Source organism: Dreissena polymorpha, chromosome 9, assembly GCF_020536995.1.
Source record: "Dreissena polymorpha isolate Duluth1 chromosome 9, UMN_Dpol_1.0, whole genome shotgun sequence".
In the NCBI taxonomy this organism is placed as follows: domain Eukaryota; kingdom Metazoa; phylum Mollusca; class Bivalvia; order Myida; family Dreissenidae; genus Dreissena; species Dreissena polymorpha.
The window spans coordinates 34,492,565-34,509,511 of NC_068363.1; the positions used below are offsets into that span (position 1 = coordinate 34,492,565).

A 16,947-nucleotide genomic window follows, 5' to 3' on the forward strand; every position below is an offset into this window, starting at 1 on the left:
TAATTTTATCTTTTTTTAAATGAAATGCAATTAAAAGTTTGAAAATGATATAAATATCAAGATGACATTATAAGATGTTTCGTAACAAACAGCACACTTAGTATATGTATATAAAACCATGTTTTACTTTAAAAAATATGCAATGTTCATTGTTTCTTGTAGTTAAAGAAGAAACACAAATATATACATCTTTTAAAGTAAAAAATACTTCATAGTTAATTAATAAACCACCAATAGAATTAGTAAAATAGTAAAGAAATGTTAAAAAACACTAAAATGTATGTGTGTAGTACAAGCTATATATTGAAAAAATATATGTATTAGACTTCAACATGTTAATAATTGTATGTATTTACATATGAAATTAAAACAAAGGAATAAACATATTTACTTTCAAAAAAAGTTATGAACGTTTTAAAACTTGTGAGGATGAATGTTTTAAAACACGTGAGGGCTTATGTCCGAGTGTGCACTTTTATGAAGGGGCTAATGTCCTAGTGGCTAATGCCAAAGAGGGCTAATGTCCGTACCCCATTTTTCCTTATAGGGCTATAGTAAAATCTTGTTAGCACTCTAGAGGCCACATTTACTGTTCGATCTTCATGAAACTTTGTCAGAAGATTCATCCCGATAATATCTTGCCTTCTTGGAAGAGTTAAAAAATGATGCCGGTTGGTTGAAAAACATGGCTTCCAGGGGGCGGGGCATTTCTCCTTATTTGGCTATAGTTAAACCTTGTTAATACTCTAGACGCCACATTTATTTTCCAATCTTCATGAAACTTGGTCAGAAGATTTGTCCCAATAATATCTTGTTATCTCAGGTGAGCGACTTTGGGCCTTTCAGGCCCTCTTGTTTTTATTGGTATTAATCAATCTTAGATTAAGATATGATAAACAAATATTCTGGAACTTAATTCATCAATGATTATCAAATTGACGATTGTGTTAGGAGCTGTAGTCTGTATACCATCTAATTAGACTTCTAATACATTTATGTTATTCCATTTACTTATTATGCCCCCTTTCGAAAAAGAGGGGGTATATTGCTTTGCTCATGTCGGTCGGTCGGTCTGTTGGTCCGTCCACCAGGTGGTTGTCAGATGATAACTCAAGAACGCTTGGGCCTAGGATCATGAAACTTCATAGGTACATTGATCATGACTCGCAGATGACCCCTATTGATTTTGAGGTCACTAGGTCGCAGGTCAAGGTCACAGGTGAAGGTCACAGTTACTGGAAATAGGCATTTTAAGGATTTAGCATGGTTCAAACAAGGGAAGCAACTACCGTTTATGCATGTTCTTTTTGTTACAGCATTTGCCTCCCTTGTAATATATTTAAATTATACCAAATGTAAGGCTAACTCACCACTTCCCACCCTTCGAAGAAGAGGGGGTATATTGCTTTGCTCATGTCTGTCGGTCGGTCGGTCTGTCGGTCCGTCCACCAGGTGGTTGTCAGATAATAACTCAAGAACGCTTGGGCCTAGGATCATGAAACTTCATAGGTACATTGATCATGACTCGCAGATGACCCCTATTGATTTTGAGGTCACTAGGTCAAAGGTCAAGGTCACAGGTGAAGGTCACAGTTACTGCACCACCAACACCACCACCACCACCACCACCGTTGTTCACAGTGACAAAAAACGTATTCACACAATGGCTGCTACTACAACTTAAAGCCCATATAGGGGGGCATGCATGTTTTACAAACAGCCCTTGTTTTCATGATTGTGGGCAAATTACTATTGACAATTATTGCGAGGATTATTACAGTTTCATTGAAACAGTTTGTTTATTTGCATATAATTTGCTAAAGGCCATTTGTCTGAACTCATTCTGACATCATGTTTATTTCTGTAAATTTTAATTGAGTAATTGTGATATTGCACAACATTATACTTCAACTTGGTGAACCTTTGCCTTCAGGGGTTTATTGGTCACTCTCAGGGCTGCCACTGGCTCAAAATTTTCTGTAGCCAAATTTACCTTTTTATGTCTTAATTCTTATTATTCAGGATATTTTATGTGCAATTTATATGTAGAAAATATTGCAGCCAAATGGATTGTTTGTAGCCAAATTTCCTTATTTGTATACATTGGCTAATTTGGCAAATGACAGAGTAAGCCCTGACTCTTGTAAGAATTAGTACTTAGGCTTGCATACATATCTTAAATATCTTTCAGCTGCTCTCTGGAAAAAAAGCATAATGCATAACTGTAAAGTGTTGTCTCAGGTTAGCCTGTGGGGAGTGCGGACTCAATGCAAGCATGATGAGCCACATGATGTACAATGTAAAGGTCTCCTCTACATCATGGACATCAAGTTTCTCATTTAACCCTTTACCACTTAGATACGTATTTAAGTAAGAGTGAGCCTTTAGAGAATATTGTTAAACCTACACTGTACTCTAGTCTTCCATGAAATAATTGTCAATAAAGCCAATTATTAATTTTTAGCGAGGCTGTTTTCGGAGAAAACCCAAGCTTTTGTCATAGCCTGCACGTCGTCCGCCGTCCGCCGTAGGCGTCGTGCTAAAACCTTAACATTGGCTCTAAAATCAAAGTGCTTCCACCTACAATTTTGAAACGTCATATGTAGATGCACATTGATGAGTTCTACACGCCACACCCATTTTTGGGTCACTAGGTCAAATTTCAAGGTCACTGTGACCTCTTATATAAAACTTAAACAAAAACCTTAACATTGCCTCTAAAATCAAAGTGCTTCCACCTTTGAAACTTCATATGTAGATGCACCTTGATGAGTTCTTATACACTTCACACCCATTTTGGGTCACTAAGTCAAACGTCAAGGTCACTGTGACCTCTAAAACAAAAAAAATTCTGACAAGCTTTCGCAGCTGAGCGTGGCACCCGTTATGCGAGCTCTTGTTAAATGTTATTTCAAATGGCTATGCAAATTCATGCATCTGCTTTGTTTAATATTAAGTAAATTACTTTCTATTCATCATGTATCACTAGTACAAACAATGATCATACAATTAGATGGGTTAATTCACAGCATTCATTTGGTGGTTTGTTTATAAATTGGGCTGCTGACCCCTAACACATGTTCTGGAAAAACTGGGCTAGATCATGCATGTTTGTCAAGTTTTGTCCCAGGTAAGTCTGTGCAGTCATGTTTCAGTTCTCATGTCTTTTTATTTGTGGTTACTTGATGTTAAAGTGCATTGACTGTTTTATTTATGGCTGATTGAATCAGTTTGAATGTGTATCAATAATCATCGTACCCACTGGCAATACCATTAAGTTATGTCTTGAAAGGGTATGCTGAATAAATAAACACTTTAGGCTTCATATATATATATAAATTTATGTATAATTGGACAGATAGCATCTCTGTCTGAGTCCTTTATTGCTAAATGGATTTTCAATTACTTTGGATGAATACAGATTTGATTTATTAAATTTGGATAATACTGGAAACTTCAAATTTTGTGATTAGCAAGTACATGTAAGTAATATAATTATAATTCTTTCTTCAGATATAAAAAAATGAATGGGAATAAAACTCTTAAAAATTATTTAGATAACTGTAGGAAAATTGTGCTGTTGTTTTTTTTAAGCTTAATTTAGTTATTAATTACCAGCATAAACAATGTAAGAGTAAATTTTATTTGTATTGTGAACAAATACATTTGTAAGTAAATTAAAACTTAAACATTATTTATTTAGAAAGTATGACATGAGTCATAAAAATTATATACATGTACAAACTGCAATTGATAAGAAATAAAAACTTAAAGATTTCACCATTGATTCTTGATGCACATTTTAAAAAAAGTTACCAATTAAAGCATTTAGCCATTTACCATCGTTCATATAAGGTACATCATGAAAAAGTGCCATATGCTACCTGAGCATATCTCCAGTCCAGCCCGCACCGTCACACAGTCTCTTCTGAAGCAACATTGTAATGATGCCACAAAACCTTGAGTATAATAAAATCTGAAAGGTTAACTCCAGACCAGTCTTTGAGAATGCGCAGGCTGTTGTGGAGCTACCCTACGCTGCTTGCATATTGCAAAAACAATTGTCGCGTTACCCAGCTCATTAATTGGTGCAGCTGAAAACAAAGGAACTAATTGCCATAACATAATGTTGTCCATCAAAGAATGATGTACAGTGTATGATGGCTATCATAAAAGTGTGTTTACAGTCTTATTGATTTCCTCACTGTGTACTATACAAAATTATTATGTTATTTTATGTATTTTGACTATTTGCTTGAACACAAATATTGTGCACTTTTTCAGACCCAGCAGTTTATGCTTATCTGACTTAACCCTACCGCCAGTGACAGAGCCATGGTTCTACAGGGGGCCCTGTCCGAGGGTGATGCCCAGTCTCAGATCACGTTTGAGGACGTCTCACACGGGGGTCTCCTGATGCGAGGACTCAACAAGCTGCGAGACCAGAAGCAGCTGTTTGACGTGGTCCTCATTGTGGAGAATGAGAGACTACCTGCACATAGGGTTGTACTGGCCTCGTGCAGTGACTACTTCAGGTAGACATTTTTTTCTTATAATTTACTGCAAAATCAATAATATTCAACAACTTAAAATGTTGTGATCTTTCAGAAAAGAATTGTTAATAATTGTATAATAAATATTCTTTGATATCTCTGCCTACAAAATAAGCTTAAATTAATGTTGCACAAGTAATAATGACTTAACAGTACTTAAATGTATTTGCTAGATCAGATATGAGAGGACTGGGCTACTACTTTGTATTTGTGCATAGGCTATTACTTGCATTAACCTTTTGGCCTTTCCCACTTAGAAACATATTTTGACGTGTTTGTAGGGCCATATTAATTAAGTTAAGTTAAATTGAAGACCTTTCTTACTAGATTTAAGTTTTAAAGGCTTCATTTTCAACCCTTAGATACTGATGAGCATCAAACAGCATAAAACCTGAACAGACTGCGAGTTACTTGCAGGCTGTTCTGGTTTTATGCTGGTTGCACATAGCCATTTTCACTTTGCTTCTTATTGGGGAAAGGGTAAAGCAGCTACTATTCTATGCAAAAAATTTCAGTATTTTTAGCTCACCTGCGCACAACTTGCTCATGGTGAGCTTTTATGACTTTGTTCACATTGTTAACAATCAAGATACTTCATTAATTTAAATCTTAATGAAACTTGGTTAAAAGAATTCTCTAAATGGTGTCTTGGCCTATTTTGTAACTGGGTCATGTGATGTAAAAAAAACTAGGTCACTAAGGCGAGTTGACGAAAAAGCTTGTTATCACTCTAGAAGTTGCATTTATAGTTGACGCTTGCTTCTTATTTCTTAACAATATTCATTTGAGACTTATTATAGCTACATACCTTAAAAGTTGATACCGTCCTCTCTTCTTTTCCCGAACAATTAAATAATTAATGTTTTTATACAGACATTTTGTCGTTAATGATATCTGGGTGCTGATATCTGGTGCATAACCAAAGGAAACAAGACCCTGTTGTTTTTTTTTATTAGTCCTTGAATTTGTTTTAACACCACATCAACTTATTTGAAGTGTTTACAAAATGTGTGTCTAGCAGTCACATGTATTGTCAAATCTTCATGAAACTTGGTCAAAACATTTTTTTTCTAAAAAATGATCTGACCAATCTTCATGAAGATTGGAAATAACTGTGACTTCTATAGAGTGTTACATCGTTTTAGTGCTCCCATATAAGGAAAACTCCTTAAGCTTAACACTAAAATTAATGTTTAGTCCAATTTTCATGAAGGTTGGACTATAACTGTGACTTATAGAGTGTTAAAAAGGTTTCACTAAAGCCATATAAGGAAAAGTGCCTTGCCCATTTGTTGCAAAGTTTCTTGGATATCTTGACTGAGTTCAAAATGGTTCCAGTTCTCTGAAAAACATGGTTTTCATGGGGTAAGCAAATTTCCTCTAATTGACTTTATAATAATACAATGACTCCGCGTTTATCCGGATCTCGATAGTTCGGAAATCTCGCGATCCGGACGAAAGTCAGCGGGAACGGATTTATTATGCAGTATTTTTCCCCGTTAAGTCTGGAATCTCGCGTTCCGGATCCGGGTGTAGATTTCGCGACACCGATCTGTGTATTAAGCTGTAATTATGTCTTGTTAATCCAGATGCTTCCCAACATGGGTGCTTAATCGCACACCCGCCGTATAAACAAAAGCGCAATCACCAAGGCGTGAAGTATTGTTGTTTTAGGCTTAATCGCCAACCCGTCGTTTAAACAAAAGCGCGATCACTGAGGCGTGAAATATTAATGTGTTTAGGCGTTATAGCTAATAGGCGTGACTAAACATGATTCGACTCCGACTTTAAACTTAAATTGATGTCGGCATTACACAATGCATCTAACATGACACACTTGGTTAGATGTTTGATTTTCTATAATGTCTTTAATGAGCTGAACACGCGACCAATTTCACTGCGGCAGTATCACACGAGATACACGCAGTCCTCATGGAAAGTGTATACAGCAACGAAATATCGATTCAATACTAAGCTATCAACGCTTAACTGTGTGATTGTAACATTCACAAAGCTTTACGTCATGTGTGTACATGTACATGTACTAAAATTCGATTACGCGTTTTTGTATTTACATTGTTTAACATTTGATTTTTTAAACATAAGGTTTATGTCATAATGTAAATATTTAACTCTTGAAACGTCTCTGGTTCGATAATCCGTTAGATTCGTTAATCTGGAAATTTCTGCAGAAACGGACGTGTCCGGATAAACGCGGGGTCGCTGTATTTATGTTTCATAAAATACTTTTATTATTCTTAACTCCACCCTCTCAGAAAGTTTTCTCTGTCAGGTCTCAGGTGAGCGTCTTATGACCCATGGCTCTCTTGTTTGCATTCAATTTGAGATCTCACATTTTAAAAGCTGTGGAACTTGCTTGTCTTTTGAATACTGAAATGGATTTTGAATGCTGTCTGGTACCATTGCTTACAGGCAAAAAGATCCATTTTTATTTATTATTAACGAAGTAGCATTATGGTTGAAGAATGTGTTTTATGCTCTGTGTCCATAAATGTGAATGCTGTGTTATCAATTATGGATTCCATTTATTGTTTGATTATTAGTCATATCAGTAAAAAATGGAATTATTTAGAGTGCATTGGTACATTATGTAATGAAAATTAGTCTCAAAGCTAAGCTAGTTATTAAGTAGATATACACAGCACTTCCACTAGCGTTCAAAAGTTAGAAGTCCTGACTTAAGCCTTAAATTGTGGAAGTCCCAGATGATTAAGTTGGAAGTCCCAATTTTATTTCAATTAATAGTTTAGTAAACCCTACCATATGTGTTGATAACTGGATAAATACATGTTCCAACTCTATCCATTAACTTTTAATCTAGTATAAATTTAACGATTTCAATGTTCAAAACCAAAATTAAATATTACCAGTAAAAAAGTATTGACCCTGTTTTTGGGCGTAATTTACGCCCGGACGTCCATTAACAGAAGCGCTGGATATACAGACATTGCACAGTTTAAACATTTCTATAATTTAAATGTCGCTTTTCTTTCATTATGTTGTAGTACTTTATTACATTGATTTGTCTACACAGGACTCCAGGGATTATTGTTTTAAGTAATTATTCAACATGCAATAGAATAATATAATTCCAAATGTGTTTGTTTACTTGAAAAACAACAACAAATAAGCCTATTTAATAATATACAGTATTTCATAGGGTACCCATTTCACATTTGACATGTAATTTTGTTGAAAGGTCATCCATGCAGATCATGAACTTCATTGAAGTGTTATTCAATAGGGTTTACACTGTTAAGGAATTTTCAAATTAGTCTTAATATCAAAGTTCTGTCTTTTGTGAAAAACACTTTTTATGCCCCCCTTCGAAGAAGAGGGGGTATATTGCTTTGCTCATGTCGGTCGGTAGGTCGGTCGGTCAGTCCGTCCACCAGGTGGTTGTCGTATGATAACTCAAGAACGCATACGCCTAGGATCATGAAACTTCATAGGTAGATTGATCATGACTCGCAGATGACCCCTATTGATTTTGAGGTCACTAGGTCAAAGGTCAAGGTGACCCGAAATAGTAAAATGGTTTTCGGATGATAACTCAAGAACGCATACGCTTAGGATCATGAAACTTCATGGGTAGATTGATCATGACTCGCAGATGACCCCTATTGATTTTGAGGTCACTAGGTCAAAGGTCAAGGTCACGGTGACCCGAAATAGTAAAATGGTTTCCGGATGATAACTCAAGAACGCATACGCCTAGGATCATGAAACTTCATGGGTACATGTAGATTGAACATGACTCGCAGATGACCCCTATCAATTTTGAGGTCACTAGGTCAAAGGTCAAGGTCACGGTGACCCAAAATAGTAAAAATGGTTTCCGGATGATAACTCAAGAACGCATACGCCTAGGATCATGAAACTTCATGGGTAGATTGATCATGACTCGCAGATGACCCCTATCAATTTTGAGGTCACTAGGTCAAAGGTCAAGGTCACGGTGACCCGAAATAGTAAAATGGTTTCCGGATGATAACTCAAGAACCCATACGCCTAGGATCATGAAACTTCATAGGTAGATTGATCATGACTTGCAGATGACCCCTATTGTTTTTGAGGTCACTAGGTCAAAGGTCAAGGTCATGGTGACCTGAAATAGTAAAATGGTTTTCGGATGATAACTCAAGAACGCTTTTGCCTAGGATCATGAAACTTCATAGGTAGATTGATCATGACTCGCAGATGACCCCTATTGATTTTGAGGTCACAAGGTCAAGGTCACAGTGACCTGAAATAGTAAAATGATTTTCGGATGAAAACTCAAGAACGCTTTTGCCTAGGATCATGACACTTCATAGGTACATTGATCGTGACTCACAGATGACCCCTATTGATTTTCAGGTCACTAGGTCAAAGGTCAAGGTCACAGTGACAAAAATCGTGCTCACACAATGGCTGCCACTACAATGGACAGCCCATATGGGGGGCATGCATGTTTTACAAACAGCCCTTGTTAAATTCATTTTTAATACTAAACTGTTGTTAAGTGTGAAAGGAAACATAAACAGGAGTTGAATAAACTACATATTCTTGTTGAAGCCTCTTAGATAATCTATAATGTTATTGTATGAACTGTATTTATTGATATTTTCATAAGGTAGAAATTGCTAGTTTAGTTAACACTGTTAAATGAGTTATTATTTGAGGCTGACATACAGAGAAGATGCTTTAATGTTTATTTTCAACATAGGACAATTATTAGCTTAATACACTGCCTAGACAGTTATGATGAAAGTGACAAAAGCATACAAACTTGAAATAGCGATAGTGCTGTTTTCTTGAAATGTACTGACTTGACCAGTACTTGAGAAATAAATAAACTTCATGAAATCATATTAACTGTTTGTATATTTTATCCACAGAGCGATGTTCACGAATGGTCTGATAGAGTGTAGCCTAGATGAGATTTGCCTCAACGGTGTCACTGCAATGGGTATGCGGGCGCTCATAGACTTTGCCTACTCCTCCACTGTCGATATCAATGAAGGTGAGTAATCTGAAGCCATTAATAGGTTTAGGTCTTTTTTTTTCACATTAAATGAGCAGCATAATGTGAAAATGGTTTGTATGACATATGCATCCACCGTAGCTCTAGTCAGAGTTCTCCAGAAAAAAATTGAGTATTGTCAACGTAGCAGGAGCCTAAGCATTATATGGGTGATTTTTGCTCCATTTTAATGGACATTTTGGGGAAAAGTAGCCGGCGTCTAGATTGATGGTAACGGGTGAAATCGCAGGCTGCCGGTGCTTCTGGAGAACACCAGCTCCAGACCAGCTTGCATCATATCCTTGTCTGGCTTTATAGTGGAAGCTTATGACCAGACTTGCAGCATACATGTATGGCATATGACCCAGTTTCCATGAGGCAGCTCAATTCGTTTATATCTTGAGTTTGGAGGCAAAAGCGGTATATGAACACAAGTTATCAAGCACTCAAACTAGAATTTTAAAAGGGCACTCATTGGAGCATCTTATGCCATTGGGCTTTATTTATTGGATAATTTAACAAGATAATGTTTGATTGTTGTGTTTTGTCTATAGACAAATGATAGTAAGCGTACTGGTTTGTTTGGCAAATATTTGTTATACAATTTCATTTGTATTTTCAGGAAATGTTGAACATGTGCTGTGTGCAGCCAACCACGTCCAACTCTTGCCAGTTGTTCAGGCATGTGTCAGTTTCCTGAAATCCAACATTTCAATCTCGTACTGTGTTGAGCTGCTAAATCTTGCTGAATTGTTTGATTTACATGACCTCCAGACATTTGTTTACACATTTATATCCCAGCATTTCTCTGTTATTGGTATGTCAGCTGAATTCCTAAAATTATCTGCCAGCCAATTAGAAGCCTTGTTACAAATGGACTGCCCTGTGAATTGTTCAGAGAGTGATGTGTTCTCAATCGTGATTGGCTGGATTGTTCACCATCATGGTTACAACTGGGATGGGGCTGACAGAATTGTTTGTTTAGTGCATATTGAGAACATTGATATTCATGATCTTCAGAAAATTCCAAATTATTCAGTTTTTGAAAAACTGTTTAAGGAAAGCATTGTGTTCAAAAACCTATTGAATATAATTGATAAAAATTCACAAAAGTGTTACAGTCCTCATGTGCCTGGTTTGATAAACCTCAGGGGCTACACAGAGTGCGTTGTAACTTGTGGTGGGTTTAGACCGGACCTTGGAATGTCTAACAGTGTAGAGTGGGTAGACAATGATGCAGGAGGTCTGCAATATATAACCAGCGTTCCTCATGTGGATCAGTGCAATTTTGGATTGGCTGTGATAAACAATAGAATGTATGTGATTGGTGGATGTTACAACGATGACCAAATGGAGGAGATTGTTCATGGCTTTGGCTTTTGCTACGATCCTATGGACCATACATGGATGAACATTCCTCCTATGAAAAACGAGCGTTGCAGGTTTTACTTGGGAGCCGTTGGTAAGAAGCTGTATGCGATAGGTGGAGACCCGTCAGCTTCAATGGACATTGGAGATTTCGCTCAATGTGAGTGCTTTGACACTGAAACACATTCTTGGAAAAACATTGCTTCGTTGCCAGGAAACAGAATGGAGCATGCTGGAACCTCATTTGGCAACAGTTTATACATATCTGGCGGACTGCAAGACAACGAAGGTCCTGTGTTCAATACATTCTTTAAGTATGACACTGAGGCAGACATTTGGTTGCAGCTTTCCTCAATGCTCACTCCACGCGCTGATCACACCATGCTGACCTACAAAGGGGCGATCTATGTGGTAGGGGGTTGGTTTGAAGATGACCTCACCCACCAACGAGTTCTTGCAAACTCAGTGGATCGGTTTGACCTTCAGAAAGGTCAGTGGGAAATTGTTACGGTGGTGAACCAGCCAAGGCTCTTTGCCTCATACACATTACTGGATCAGAAGGTTTACATAGTTGGTGGGTGGCTGAATGGGGATTGTCAAAGGAAGTGCAACACTGTGGAAATTCTTGACCTTGATCTTTTGACCTTGGAGGTCAAGGAAGGGTTAGTGGAAAGAGGTCAGAAAGTAAGTCAGGAATTATGGGAACATACAGCCTGCAGACTATGGCTTCCAAACACATTGTTAAAGCCATCATGGTCATAATATTAAATGATTGTAGAAATCCATAACAATGTTTTTCTGGTTTGACTCTGCGTTTGGACTTCTCAGTTTTGTATTTATTGTTGTGTTTACACTATTTCATGTATATTCTTATTGATGGGTTATAGAAATTATCCAGACACAATGTGGTTCAATTTATTTCTCATTCATGACTGTATTTATTGATTTACAGACCTGAATGTAGTGAATGTTTTCATTTTGTGTCTGGGGAACAACCACAATTATAAATGAACACTAATGCCTCATTTTGTAGAATATTAAGCATTTTTAAAGGGAATTTCATCTTATAGATTTTAATGATTTTTAATCAACAGTTAGTAAGAAATATTGCTTAGCTGTGAACAAAGCTGGGTGCCAATGGAGTAGACACACTTGGCACATTAAAAAAATGCATTGTGACATTCATATGATTTGCTTTCTACATGTTTAGTAAAGTTATCATAATCTTAATCCAAAAACATCGCCATAGGTTTCATAAGATTTTATTTATTTATGGTTAATAGGAAAATATAAGTCATTTAAAAATGGCTATTCATTGTTTAAAACAGTAAAAAAACAAACAGTGAAAAGTACAACATTATTGTTACTTTTTGTTTCATATTTACATATTAGTAAATTAATGTTGGACAAAAAAAAAATGAAGTCATGATGTTCTGATTCATGTTTTTTCCTGAGTAAATCCTATTATAAACCAGAGTTAATGCACCCAATTTTTGGTTGTTCTTACATTTATATTTTGATAATTGTGTGCATGGTCTTTATAAAGTATGTGTTTTAATTAATTTTTCAGTCTCCTTGATAGTGTATTTTCTCATTTTGAGCCTCGTTTTGGGAAAAAGGGGCTTAATGCATGTGTGGTAAGTAAGTGTCATCCCAGATTAGGCTGTGCTGTCCTCCCAGATTAGGCTGTGCTGTCCTCCCAGATTGTCCTGTGCAGTCATCCCAGATTAGGCTGTGCAGTCCTCCCAGGCTTATCTGGGATGACACTTTCCGCTTAGACTGGATATTGGCTTTAAATAGACCACCTTTCAAATAAATACCATTAAAGCAGGAAGAGTCTTCCCTGATTAGCACGTGTGGGATGAAACTTTATTCATATGCCCGTTTTCCAGAGAAAGGCTTATATGTTCATATTAATTGTTTGTTCTCCATTAATAGTGCATTACATGTATCTCATTTTGTTAGGTGTTAGTACAAATAGTTAGTGCTTATGAATGCTAGTAGTTAGGAGTATAGATGTTAGTAGTTAGTGCTTATGGATGTTTGCTGTTTGTATTATGTGATCGATCATGGTTTATTTTTGTGATTTTTGGAATTTTTGGCATTGTTAAAAATTAAACACGATTGTCTTGTCAAACCGTATATAGTTTTTCGTCATATTTCATGCTTCATAAAGACATTCATGATTACATCTTGCCCTTTTTGAATCGGATATAATTCCCATGTGTTGTGCAATTCTATAGTGTTCTTCCAGGCTCTGTCAGCCTTCTGTGTTATTCTATTTGTACCGTCATTTTTTTGTATGCTGTTGTCAATAAATTCTCGTTCTCTAGCAAAGCTTTTGTTTTCTTAACCCTTTTCCCCATAAGAAGCAAAGTGAAAATGGCTTTGCAACCAGCATAAAATCAGAATAGCCTGCGAGTAATTCGCAGTCTGTTCAGGTTGTATGCTGTTTGCTGCTCATCAGTATTTTAGGGTTGGAAATGACGCCTTTAAAACTTAAATTTAGTAAGAAAGGTATTGAATTATATTTAACTTTCTTTTAGACTACAAATGCGTCAAAATACGTATCTAAGTGGTTATTCACTTGGCTCCCCCATAAGTTCAGTGGTTGCTAGTACCGCGCTTCTCACCTAGTCTGCCCGGGTTCAATCCCCGTTCCCGGAAGCATGTGAGTTTGATTGGTGGTCACCATACGGGACAGATTGTGGTTCTTCCTGGTACTCTGGTTCTCACTTTCCCGCCACACACACACACACGCAAACAAACACAAGCAAAGAGTCCTGCCATAATGCAGCCCCGTGCCTGGAGAGACCTTAACAAAACTTCGAAATACACACACGCCGTTTTGTAAATAATGAACAATGCTAAAGGTTATCACATAATGTAAAACGTGCTTATCTGACGGCTGGTTGGTATGTCTTCAACTAATATCTTTACATCAGCAAAGTACCTGTTCATTTTATGAAATTCACTGTCCGACAATGAGCATCAAAGTTAAATTAAAATACATCCATTTACATAGAAATGTTGCTCTGATTATCGACCGTTAAGTTATGGTTTTTAACCAGGTTTTCCGAAGGAAAAAACTGGTTATTAGATTGGCGAATGCGGGCGGGCTCATTTGGCACATTTGTTCACCATCATTGGACGGTGTGTCGCGCGAAATAATTACATCGATATCTCCAAGGTCAAGGTCACACTTTGAGTTCAAAGGTCAAAAATGGCCATAAATGAGCTTGTCCTGGCCATAACTATGTCATTCATTGTGAGATTTTAAAATCATTTGGCACATTTGTTCACCATCATGGGACGGTGTGTCGCACGAAAGAATCACCTCAATATCTCCAATGTCAAGGTCGCCACGACTAAAAATAGATATTTTTTTTAAAACAAACTTACAAAGGGGGTTAATTTTGTTTGTTCATTTCAAAAGTTCAGTTTCAGTTTTCTCCCTTTATCAGATTTTTTTTTCACAATGAAAACCTGGTTTTGTGACAATTTTGTCCCTTGTGTTCGTTTATTGCACTGGAAAATGAGGACAGTAAATGACATTCATCCAGACATTTGCAATTACACATTGGAATCGAAAATCACAGAACCATTGAATTTGAAGTTACTTTTGACAAAAAGATCCATCAAGGTCTTAAAAATTAAGAGAAAACGAAATCCTCGCGGAAGCACTCAGTCAGTTGGCGCTACCATTAAATGCTTGTATACGGGATAGGGGGCGGGGTAACACACATGAAAATGTTCTCCCGTATCATATTCAATATTACGCCTTTCTCCGCTGAAGTCGCAAAGCCATCGCACCACAACCAATATCAAAATTTTGTCACAGTCGCAAAAGTGCAATGTTCAAACGATTCAGTTAAGAATACAGTTATACGAATTATGCGCGAAGGTTATTTAAAAGACGTCAAGCCGTTGAATACGGAAACGATTAAACATGGCAACATTCTTAACATTTCATATCGTGCAGCGTGTATTTATACTGAAAATACTCAGATAAGCTACTGTATATAAGATCTCGATCGTAGGAAACAATTGCAGAAAAAACAACATTTTACACGTACTCGTTGTTAGACAATCAGTGAAAACCATGGATTTTTTTTCGGCTCAGCTGTTTAACCCAGCTTTTCACCTTTAATGACCTTAACATAACACCAGCAGACCCGAATTAATTCACGTCATTAATAATAATAATGATGATTAATTCCATTGGCTGCTTTGGGCATAATCCCGGGAACACTGGCAACATCACCGCGCCTTTTAAGAATAGGATGTAAACACACATCTATGTAGGGAAGTGGAAAGTTCTCTCTGTATGTTCATTTTGGTCCAGTTTCAATTATGCATTACCGGTAAATTCCATATCCAAAATTCAGGTTCAGTGCTGGGTCAGTAAATCGTTAGGGGAGACGGACAGTACAATGTACTTTTAATAAACGCCTTATGTTGATAATACAGTATTGCTTTCAAGATATCAAATAATGAATCGTAGAAAAAGAAATTAATGAAAACCTATCGGTAAATGTCATTTGTCTTTCTAAATGAGACAAAACTACCGAAATACTAGTAGTATTGTGTCCACGATATGAGGGAAGTACATGTAGTTTAATTATTTAGCCACACATGTGTGACGTATGCGGCCAGTCTGTCTGAAAAACTTTCCTGCAAGCCAGTATATGCTACCGACATTTGCCAGTTTGCTATACATTAAACAGTTTGACTTCAATTTTGTATCGAAAAGCATAGTTGTTTGATGTTCTGTAAACAAGACGCGATGAGATTTTTAAAGACCCGCGTCATGCGAAAAAGGGATTTATGCAATATGCTTCCAACTTAGCTCCTGCCCAGCTTGTGCATCCGCGCATTCTTGTCAGGATATGTACTAAGGAGGATACTCGGGAGATACCACGAAATCTTGTGCGCTTTTTCTAATATCGGAACGCGTAGCCTCCGACCAGACTTTTGCAGACTGGGATTGGGTCACGGTTGCCGCATATGCCATAAGACCAGTTTTCGCATGACGCGAATGTAACAGCGTGAGTTGTGGAAAGAAAACTGCACCTTAATCAAATTTAAAAAGTTTAGATGACGAAGAAATTAATGCATATAATAAGCCAAGTGAGGACACATGGTGAGATTACACGTAGTAAAATTTGTATGTACGAACACTATTATGTGGTTGAATATACGTGCACTTCATCACGTGGATATGCGACTTTTAAGTGAAAAAAAGAACACAACACATTAATTTTTATTTTACAACTTAAAAACGAAACTTTTCTACCTTTATTTCAAAGTCAGGATATACGCCGAATATCTGTTATAAAACATATTTCTTGTTTCTTAGAAATTTATAATGAAAACAGCGACTCAGCTCTTCTGCTTGGAGTTAAATAGTCATAAAGCCGACAATCGCCCAATAAAAGTGACCCGTATGCTTAATTAAATTCAAGTAAAAAGGGAAATAACTCAAAGCAAAAGCATAAGACCACAACAAATCTTTTAATACATTTCATCAGGATGATTTAATGACTAGAGTTTTAGAGAGTTATAATTAAACAGCATATATAAGCCTGGCAGCTCATCCCTAACACCAACGACAATCAACACTGCGCTTTATATGTCTCTGCTGCCGTCGCATTTAATATTCTAACATAACAAGAGGTGGATATGGTTGACTTGAAACTTTTACCCACACAAAGATAAAGCGATTACTGAAAGGGGCCTTTTCACGTTTTGGTAAATTGACAAAATTAAAAAAGAAGTTTCAAATTAGCAAATTTTCGTTGTAGTTTTGATATTAGTGAGGAAACAGTAATACTGAACATTTACTGTGCTCTAAAATATCCATTATATCCATCTTTTGACGATTTAAAATCCTAAACAATTATAAAGCGTTGCAACGCGAAACGATTGAATTATTTGGAGAGGTCTGTTGTTGTCGTTATTATTTGTGACGCTACGAAGATTGCTTCTATAAAGTTTAAA

General features: G+C 36.7%; 1 protein-coding gene across 3 annotated transcripts in view; it reads left to right on the top strand.

Moving 5' to 3' along the window:
* The window catches only part of LOC127844150 (kelch-like protein 26), a 22,770-nt gene extending 9,686 nt beyond the window's left edge, over positions 1-13,084 (top strand). For all 3 annotated transcript variants that reach the window (XM_052374163.1, XM_052374161.1, XM_052374162.1), the window contains 3 exons: positions 4,285-4,535; positions 9,455-9,579; positions 10,202-13,084. In XM_052374163.1, coding sequence (XP_052230123.1) covers positions 4,336-4,535; positions 9,455-9,579; positions 10,202-11,709 — 1,833 coding nt within the window. In that variant the 5' untranslated portion in view covers positions 4,285-4,335 and the 3' untranslated portion in view covers positions 11,710-13,084. The remainder of the gene's footprint in view (positions 1-4,284; positions 4,536-9,454; positions 9,580-10,201) is intronic.
* Positions 13,085-16,947: the final 3,863 nt, after the last annotated feature.